The sequence below is a fragment of the Euphorbia lathyris genome, chromosome 10, assembly GCF_963576675.1.
Source record: "Euphorbia lathyris chromosome 10, ddEupLath1.1, whole genome shotgun sequence".
Lineage (NCBI taxonomy): Eukaryota > Viridiplantae > Streptophyta > Magnoliopsida > Malpighiales > Euphorbiaceae > Euphorbia > Euphorbia lathyris.
Window position 1 is genome coordinate 45,839,966 of NC_088919.1, and position 9,739 is coordinate 45,849,704.

Here is a 9,739-nt window from a genome sequence, read left to right on the forward strand (position 1 = left end):
AAGCTAGGAACCACATCATTAATTTGATCCTGCTCAAACTGTGCAGAAGATCCATTGAATAAATCGGTATACTAATCAATAATATGTTGCGAGATTCTCTCCTCATCCGATGAGGGCTGCCCGTCAATAATCAAAGAAGAGAGGTTAGTCTGTACCTTCCGGATTTTAGCAGCTATGTGAAAGAATTCTGAATTTCTATCTCCAACTGCAAGCCATTTGTTGCGGCTCTTGTCCCGGAGGAGCATTTCCTGACGCTGCAATTGAAGATCAAGCTCCTGCTGAGCCATAGACTCTCTCAGCTGTCGCTCAAAAGAAGGCCCATCAGCCGATATATCCCTTTGGGCCCGATCAAGATCAGACAAAGCAGCCGCAATGTTGTTTTCTAATCTCCCAAACACCAATTTATTCCATTCGCGTAACACAGGCCGAAGTGACCGCAACTTATGAAGAAGCAATTGAGCAGGAGGGAGAGACAAATGTGAGTCAGTACAATGTTTGGAAATTACCTCCCAAATTGTAGGGTGAGTGGTCCACATGGTGAGAAATCTGAACCTTGAGCATCTAGGAGTGCCGGAGGAGCAACGCAAAACAAGGGGAGAGTGATCAGATCGGTACCTGAAATAGCAAGAGCCTTGTGTTTCACTATGCATGTTCCAAAAACCTTTTGGGCTGATGCTGTCATGACTGCTGTTTTCCTTCTTAATCGCATGCCTTCTCGTCGTCTTGACTTCCAAACTCCTTTGAGGATGCTCTCTAGATTTCACTCTATACCAGCTTGTTTAAATATTTGTCCTAAAATCTTTGGTTGTGTCTGTTATGTTCATGTTCACTCCACACATCGTGATAAACTTGATCCACGGGCACTCAAATGTGTTTTTTTAGGCTATTCCAACACTCAAAAGGGATATAAATGCTTTCATCCACCTACAAACAAATACTACGTTTCCATGGATGTAGAGTTTAGTGAAAAAGAGTCATACTTTTCTAGGGATGTGTCACTTATTCCTCTTCAGGGGGAGATTAATAGTAAGGAAGAGGAACATTTATGGTTAGCAGAAAAGAGGTTTTGGCAGTATAATGAACAAAATGGTGATGACAATGTGACTGAATCTGAGGGAGAGAGATCAGCTAGGCTATTTCAACAAAAGTATTCTCGTAGAAATGGGACAGATCCTCCTCTCAATGATAATACCATGCCATCGGATGACTCTTCAAAGATTGACTCTGAGGTAAATCTCCAGTTCCCTGAAAACCAAAACTCTTGTTTGGATCAATCTGTTGTTCCGATTCCTTCTTCTAATAATGATCAGGTTAAAAGATATCCTACTCGTGAGCGAAAAGAACCAGATAGGTTTGGGTTCTTTAACTCTTCTAATATTGCCTATCCAATATCCAACTTTGTATCATATCATCGCCTATCTCAAGCAAATCTAACCTTTGCTCTCCAGTTATCTTCGGATTCAATACCTAATAATTTTCAGGAAGCCTTAGCTGACCCAAAATGGAAGGCAGCGATGGAAGAAGAGATGACAGCTCTTCAGAAAAATGCTACTTGGGAGATGTCGAATCTGCCTGAAGGAAAACAGACTATGGGATGTAAGTGGGTATTTACAGTGAAATACAAATCAGATGGAACAGTAGAAAGGTACAAGGCCAGGTTAGTTGCCAAAGGTTATACACAAACCTATGGCATCGTCAACTTAAATTTCTGACCGAAATGACACGAGACAGCCACATGGTTATTTTTATGAAAAAAATTTAAGTTTTGTTTTTTTATAAAATTAATCGACATGTGGTTGTCATCTGGTGCATATGCTGATTCCATGTGTCGTGATGATCAGAGATCTCAATTGACTTATGTTTATGTGTCACCATGTCATCATTCAGATTCTTTTTAATCATTAAAATTATTACCTAATTGAGATAAAATTCAAAATTTAATAACTTTATTGAAAGAAAGTTAAATTAAGTGAACATTTTGAAATAATCATGTAAATTTAGTAACCGATTGGGCATTTAACCCGAAAAAATGACAAAACTTTCTTTTTAAAATAGAAACATTTTGAAATAATTATGTAAATTTAGTATCCGATGGGGGCATTTAACCCGAAAGAAATGACAGTTTTCTTTTCAAAATAGATTTTTATCGCGAAAAAAAATGAAATTGTTGTAATAAAAGCATAACGACAAAACAATTGTTTTTTATTGAAATTACAACAGCAAACAAAAAAAAACAAAAAAAAATGGAAAGAAAAAACAGCAGAAAAGAAACCCAGATTTACCTAGGAATGGACCTGGGAAATGACACTTCTTGTAACACCCGACTCTAAAAGGCATAAATTATGACGGGGAGGGGTTACATACATCTAATAGTTAAAACACAATTATATTCATACTTTTTTATCTATTCGGTTTGGACTTGATAATAATTTATTATCAAACTTCCTACGCACAGGCCCGTCCCTGAGCATGGACAGAAGGGGGGCCTGCCCACGGCTCAATGATGAGAAGGGCCCCAATTATAGTAATGTATTAGTACCTATTAAACTATACTTGATTAAATTCAAAAAATTTATAGTTGATTAAAAACGTTCTCATTATATTCTTTCCAAATTAGTTTTTCCAAATAAAAAGCATTGCCATCAGTTATTAAATAGTTTTTCTAAATTCCCTAATTTATCTCAGATTCTTTCCAAATTTCGTAATAAAAACTTTGGGCATCAATTCCCTAATTTATCTCAAAGTATTTCTGTAATTATCTTTCCCACCTATCAATCCCAACAAAAATTTATAATTTATTTCTCTCTTTTTTAATCACACTCCAATCCCAAAGAATATTAAATAGTAATTTTATCCTACATCGTCAGTTCATCTTCTCAATTCACCAGCTATATACTCAAATTTGTTTTCTAATCACCTCAGTATGAAACTTCTAATTACTAATAGCCTTTTTTGTTGTCTTTGAGAAACTCTATCAGATTCTGATTTACTCAGTCTTCAAAAGCAATTTGGGAAAAACGTATCAAAATCTTCCAATTTCAAGAACTTAGGCGCTAAACCTCATTAAATGATGTGATTTTCAAATTTGGGTTTTTATTTTTTTGTTATCATGCTTTGTATCGTAAAGAGCATAAAATCTATTAGAACTGTTTCATAATTTATTAAATTTAAGAAATTTACTTCTAGAAATGCTCATAAACATCATTTTGTATAAGAAATAGGGTACTTAAAGCAATATAAAATGTTTTTATTAGATATTTTGTTAAATGTAACAAGAAAAATATCATTTTTAAATAATCTTCTTTTATACAATTTAATTTTCTAGTTATTTTTTTTTTTATTTCCACTTATTTATTAGGGCCTCATTTGGTAATTCACCTCCGAGCCTCTAAAATCTCAGGACCGGTCCTGCCTACGCATTTCAATATTTTTAAATTGAGAATCAAAGTCACGTAGTTCTATAATTTAAGACTTAAGACGCTGTGACCATGCAACCACTGGATGAAGGTTTTGGGGCAATTGTTCATTCATGCAGGGGCCTTAGGCGGTTATCACTTTCTGGCCTTTTAACTGATATTCAAGATGGTAAGGCTCTATTAAGCAGCAGATACGATTTTAAAGTGTGTTTCCTCCCGGTTAGCAAACAGGGCTGTACATGTCATTGCACAACATGCCCATTCCAAGGCTAGCAATTTTTCATCCTTTTCTACTACCGATTGGTTGCTTAATTTACGTTGTAAAAATTCTCCGATTATTGGGCATATCGTTCTTTACTTCCAAACAAAATTATATATAAATTGACCAAAATATCTTATTACAATTATATATAAAGTTTACTAATTTTAGTGAAAATGGATGCAATTTTATCTTTAACAAAACTACAAAGAAAAAACATCAACCAATCACAAGTCAATTCAATGACATTAACAAGATACTTGAAGTCAATTTGGGGATTATTTCTTCATAATACAAATATTTAAGGTCTCAAATAAATGAATAATACAATATATATATATATATTATATATAAACAAATACATATAAAAGAACAAATAATAAAGCAATGCCTGTGATCCTTAATCCACATCCAAATCCAACACTTAGCCAAATGAACAAACCGTGCGGACTCAATTATATCCCTAACGTTTTTAAAACTGTAATTTCACTCTCATCGTTTATATCTAACTCAATTTTGCTCTTCTTTAGTAAATACCGAGAAAAATTACCGATAAATTTTGATTCGATCATAAATTTACCGACAAAATTACTCAGGAAACAAAGAAGCAAAATTGAACTAAAAAAGAAACGTCAAGAGTAAAATTACACCCTAAAAATGTTACGGATACAACGGAACTGGTCCAAATTCGTTAGAGGTATTCGAGACTGATCCCTAAATTCTTTCATCACCGGCTTTTACTTCTTTTATGCCTCCCCATTAGCCGCAACACTTACTGTATTCAGATTCACTTCCACCTTTCTTGGAACCGGTTGCCGCCTCGGCCTTGCTGGTGACGGAGGGTAAGAAAGCCGTTTCTTTGGCGGCCCAGAGGGTCCTTTTTCCTTCTCTGGTGTCCCAATTTTATCTGCCCCTAATGGACTCTGACCCCTTAACTTAGCTCTTGCAGACTCGGTAGGTATCATATAACTTGGAACTGTTGAAGAGCTGCCTAAACTCTCCACGTCGTCTCTCATCGGTGTTCCGGAACCAATACTATATCGTCGATATCGATCTGACTGCATACTAGCAATGCTTCCGGAATCATCCTCCAGGCCTCCAAAGCTGCTTCTGGGACTTGCTGATTTCAATTTTCTAGCAGCAGGCGGTTTCCCTGGGGTTAAAGGGGAACGAGGGCTCATGTTTTGCTTTCCCTTTTCGCCGTCTACTGGTGATATTTTATCGGAATTGAGCTGGAAACGTGCGTACGACTTGCTGATTTCTCCTCCTACGGAGATGCTCCGGCTTGCACTTTTTACGGATGAGTGTTCGTTATTGCTGAGTTCTTTTTCTGTCATGTTCCGGTTTTCCCATGGATGCGCTGCCATCCAACGTTCTAACCAGCTCCAACCCCAAGACGGATTGCCGGAAGTCATAAATATAGGATTTGCAGATTTTGAAGAGTTCTTCAAGGTTTGCTGTATATGAGAAAGTTCAATTTTTACTAACTAATTAAATACTGACAAATCAGAATCTGTCGGTGATTACTGACAGATTTTCGATCTGAATTTTTGTTACAAAGACAACGCGGGGACATTTTATACAAAAAAAAAGTACTTGTAAACTTGTATTTTTGAACAAATTGTGGGACAAGTTACACCGAGTTACCAAAGAAAACGTCGCGTCTAATGCGCATGCTAACTCTTGTCACGTGACTTTTTTTCGACTCAGTGTAACTCGCCTCGAGTTAACATAAGTGGAGATATTGATTACCTGGTGGGAGAATGCATAAGCAAGTGCTCTTTCTCTTCTCATAGTTGCCTCATACTTGTTCAATAGGTTAGCTTCAATTTTTTCCTTTGACTGTAGGCTATCATCCCATTCCTCTCCCATCTGTTACAAACAAAAATTCATTATCATTCTAAGAAGCAGGCGTGTCAAAACGGGTTGCCGTGTCATAATTATGTTAAGTGATCTATGTATTTACATATTATATAATGATGTAAATGCAACAAAAGCGATAATTGTGTCAAATGAATCATATCAGGCGGGTTATTTTTATAAATCGTGTTGTCATATCAGAAATTGACGGTCCTCACCATTTTCTCAGTGTACTCTCAAAATGGAGAAATTTTACAGTACATTTGGCACATTGCAAACAACCAATAAGAAAAAGGAATGCATACCACTTCATGAGAAATGATTGGTAACCGAAAAAAGAAAGACGAAGTGGTCTATGGATGCGCCAAGCGTACTGTAAAATCTACCCTACCTAAAAATAGCACTAATAACTTTGATAGTCAATCAAGAAATGTTTCACTTGGACGGTATATCAAGAAAAGTAAAATATATCCATGGCCCCTGAACAATAATGCTATTAATATAAATGTCCCATAAATTTCATTTCGTGACATTAATAAAATGATGACCAAATACCTATTTTTCATATCATCATTTCGTTTACTTATTAACAGATTTTCTTTGATTTGGACTTTAATATTAAATAATGTAAAGTTCAAAGATTTTAAAGTCACGAAATAAAGTTTAGGAATCATAACGATTTTTTTTTTTTACAATGGTTTGGACTAACTGGTCCTGGACCATTCAGGAAGGGACACATCAGCATCACTGCTGACTTGTCACCTCACTATTAGTCTAGGATTAGTTGGTCCCAAACCACCGTAGAAAGTCCCAGGTGACACATCAGCATCACTGTTGACGTGTCACCTCAAGATTAGTCCAGGATTAGTTAGTTGGTCCCGAACCATCGTAGGATGTCTCAGGTGACACATCAGCATCACTACTTACGTGTCACCTCATGATTAGTTGATCCGGAACCAACATAGAAAGTCTCAGGTGACACATTAGCCTCACTACTGCCGTGTCAACTCATGATTAGTCCAGGCTCAGTTGATCCCAAACTACTGTAGAAAGTCTCGAGAAAAAGAGGGAACGGAACATACCCGCATCATCTGAAGCTCTTGTGCATGTTTCTGTAGGAGCTGTCTTTGGAGTGCCTGGTTCTCTTCAGCCATTCTGACCCTCCTGAGGTGAACTTGAGATTGAACTCTGGCTAGAGTCTGCATGCACCGAAGTGTATGTACGGCTTGTCGTTTTACAGTTGGCCCTTCCATTAGTGATTTCAGCCTCATAAGCCCTCTTAAAGCTCGCAATGCCCTTTTTGCCTAAACTCAAAAAATTCACAACATTAGCATTCTTAGAATTAAGATGAAAGTTGTTGATTCATTATTTTCTTTCAATAAAATCATTGAAATTCATATTTAATTTTCATAAAGTTATTTCAATCAATTTGCATACAAAATCTCATTGAAATATTAACATGACACAATTGACATCTGCCAACTATATAAAATGGAGGGAGTACTATTTATGACGTTAGGGGTGTAATATTTCTTTTGATTATCTTATTCCATTAATTAAATAAATGTATTTAAAATAATAATAATAATTAAAGGTTTTAGATAGATGCTGATCAAGGAAAGGATAAAAGCAATACCATGTATCCTCGGAATGCTGTTTGAATCTTGATTGCAGCCGCTTCTTCTCTTGATTTTCCAGCAAACTTATTCACCTTCACCGGTCGAACAGCCTCCATAGTATTCTCCACAGGCAGCGGATGATCAGATTCATCAGCAACGGGAACTGGAACTGGAACAGAGTAGCCATAAATGTTGTTCTGTTCACTAGCCGTGTCAATTGTTTTCACCTCTTCCGGCTGAGGCGGTGGACGAGGAATTGGCGGCGGCGATAGAGAAGACGCCACCGCATTTTCTAAAGACCTGGAATCTGAATCCGGCCGATTTTGCTTCCCAAACCATTTCTTCTTCGACGAATTTGATTTCTGTAACATGATAACAAAAATTATGAACAAACAGAATATAAAAAAAATTACTGATTTAGACTCCACATATAAAACCCTAAAACCGTGTAAAGTGAGCACTAAAGTTTTATAGATCGAACAATTTCAGATCTCCATTAACGGCAACAAAAGCCTATTTTCCATTAATTTTGTTCCACATTTGCACCACTAGGGCTGTAATGAGCTGAGCCGCTCATGAGCGGCTCGGTAAATAGTCGAGCTTGAGCACGGCGAAACTCGGCTCAAAAGCTAGCAAGAAGGCTCGATTATAGGTTAATGAACAAGCTCACAAGCAAAGTCGATTATATTGTTCATGAACACATCTGTGAGCAAGCTTGGTTCGCTTATCTTTTTAATAATAATATTTCTATACAGGAAATGTAAAATAAAAATAAAGTAGTTTTGTGTAAAATTTAGTTTTATAGGTTTCAAAACTATATAGTTTTTTGTCAAAAAAAAATTTCAAATCAATATAATTAATGAATTGTTCGCGGTTGAAGTTCATGAACTGAATTAACAAGTGTACCGGGCTCGTTAACAAGCTCGGAAGCAGCTCACTAATAAAATGTTAAGTTCGAGCTCGGACTCGGACTTGTCAATTTTCTGACAAACCGAACCTGCACAGGCCAAAGCTTGGCTTGGATGCACCACCTAAGCTCCATTGAGTATGAATACTGCACATGCTTATAGTCTAAATCTGTTCACTCCCGATAACTATAGGACTAAATCTGTTCTCTCCCGATACCTATACGACTAAATTTGTATCTTTAGTTAGACTCCAATGTATAAAAAAGTGAAATACTAGTAGCGATATTTTGTAGATGGAACAATTTCATACTCCATTAACATGGAACAATTTCATACTCCATTAACGGCAATAAAAGCCTAATTTCTGTCAATTCCATACCTGCGCCACCTAAGCTCGACGGAGTATGAATACTTCATATATGTATAGTCTAAATCGGTTCTCCTCCAAAAACCGGTTAGGTGATGCAAACATGGAACTAAATGAACGAGAAACAGATTTCAGTTGGATCTTTAGACTCCACATAAATCTTATAATGTTAGTAGCACTAACATTTTGTAGATAAGCAATTTCAGATTCCATTAACCGCAACAAAATTCCATTAATTTGATTCTATATTGCGCCACCTAAGCTCAGTGGTGCAGCAGACATGGAATCAAATTAGCGAGAAATGAGCTTCTATTGGATCTACCGTTAATGCAGCACGAAATTGCTAACCAAAACCGTACAGCTAAATTTGTACCTTATCGGTCCCGGAAACTGAAAACTGAAAGTTGAAAATACCTGATCTCTCTTCTCCTTTGAATCAGGGCTGAGAGCTTTCCTTACACTAGAAAACCAATTTCCTTTTCTGCCCATCTTCGAATCTTATCATTCCAGAGCTCAAACCTTTTCAAGATTTAAATCAATCAATTACAGATAATGTAAATTAAGCTACGGAAGCAGAATTTAGTAGTCAACTATATAATCACCATTTTCAGATGCTATAAAATGGAAATATATTAAATCAAATCTCTACACATTTCTCGGCAACCAAACAGTAAAAAAAAGAAGCCACCGACAAACAGCTAAATTGCTAGCAATGCTTAATTAAGCAATAATCCAGTTTGACTAAACTCGTAGAATTCCATAAATGAAAAAGAAACAAATTATTAAAATGGAAAGAAATAAAGTTGTAATTTCTGAAATCGGGGTCCATGAACTAGAAGAAAAGAGAAAAGTACCAGGCAGATCTCAAATTGCTTCGTTTTTCCTTGTTTCTCCAGGAAAACAAAAAGAGCAGAAAAGTTGAAGATGAAGAAGAAGAGATGTTCAGGTTTTTTTGAAGAGATATTTACAGAGAAAGAAATCAATAATGAAGAGAGAATAGAATATGAAGATGAACCAGCTAAGTAGTGACCCTACACTACCCTTTTTCTTTCTACCTTGAAGAGGGCAATGAAAGACAGCCCCAGTGTGGGTCCCACCTCCACTTATCTGTAATTTCACCTCTCCTTTTCTTTTCTTTTGTTTTCGGTACATTCTACCAATGAATCAAAAAAAATATATATATATATTTTACTATTGGTTAATAAAAATAATATATATATATATATATATATATATTTTTTTTTTATTATTAAAAGGATACATTTCAGTGGATAATTAAGTTGCTTACATCATTTAAAACAACAGAATGA

General features: G+C 36.0%; 1 protein-coding gene across 1 annotated transcript; it reads right to left on the reverse strand.

Moving 5' to 3' along the window:
- Positions 1–3,902: 3,902 nt before the first annotated feature.
- Positions 3,903–9,444, reverse strand: LOC136209230 (protein IQ-DOMAIN 2-like). The gene is made up of 6 exons (XM_066000649.1): positions 9,284–9,444; positions 8,844–8,948; positions 7,172–7,516; positions 6,618–6,839; positions 5,428–5,547; positions 3,903–5,132 (listed from the first exon to the last, which is right to left on the reverse strand). Exons 2-6 carry the CDS (start codon positions 8,916–8,918, stop codon positions 4,422–4,424), a joined length of 1,473 nt encoding a protein of 490 aa, XP_065856721.1. The 5' UTR covers positions 8,919–8,948; positions 9,284–9,444; the 3' UTR covers positions 3,903–4,421.
- Between the last annotated feature and the right edge of the window lie 295 nt (positions 9,445–9,739).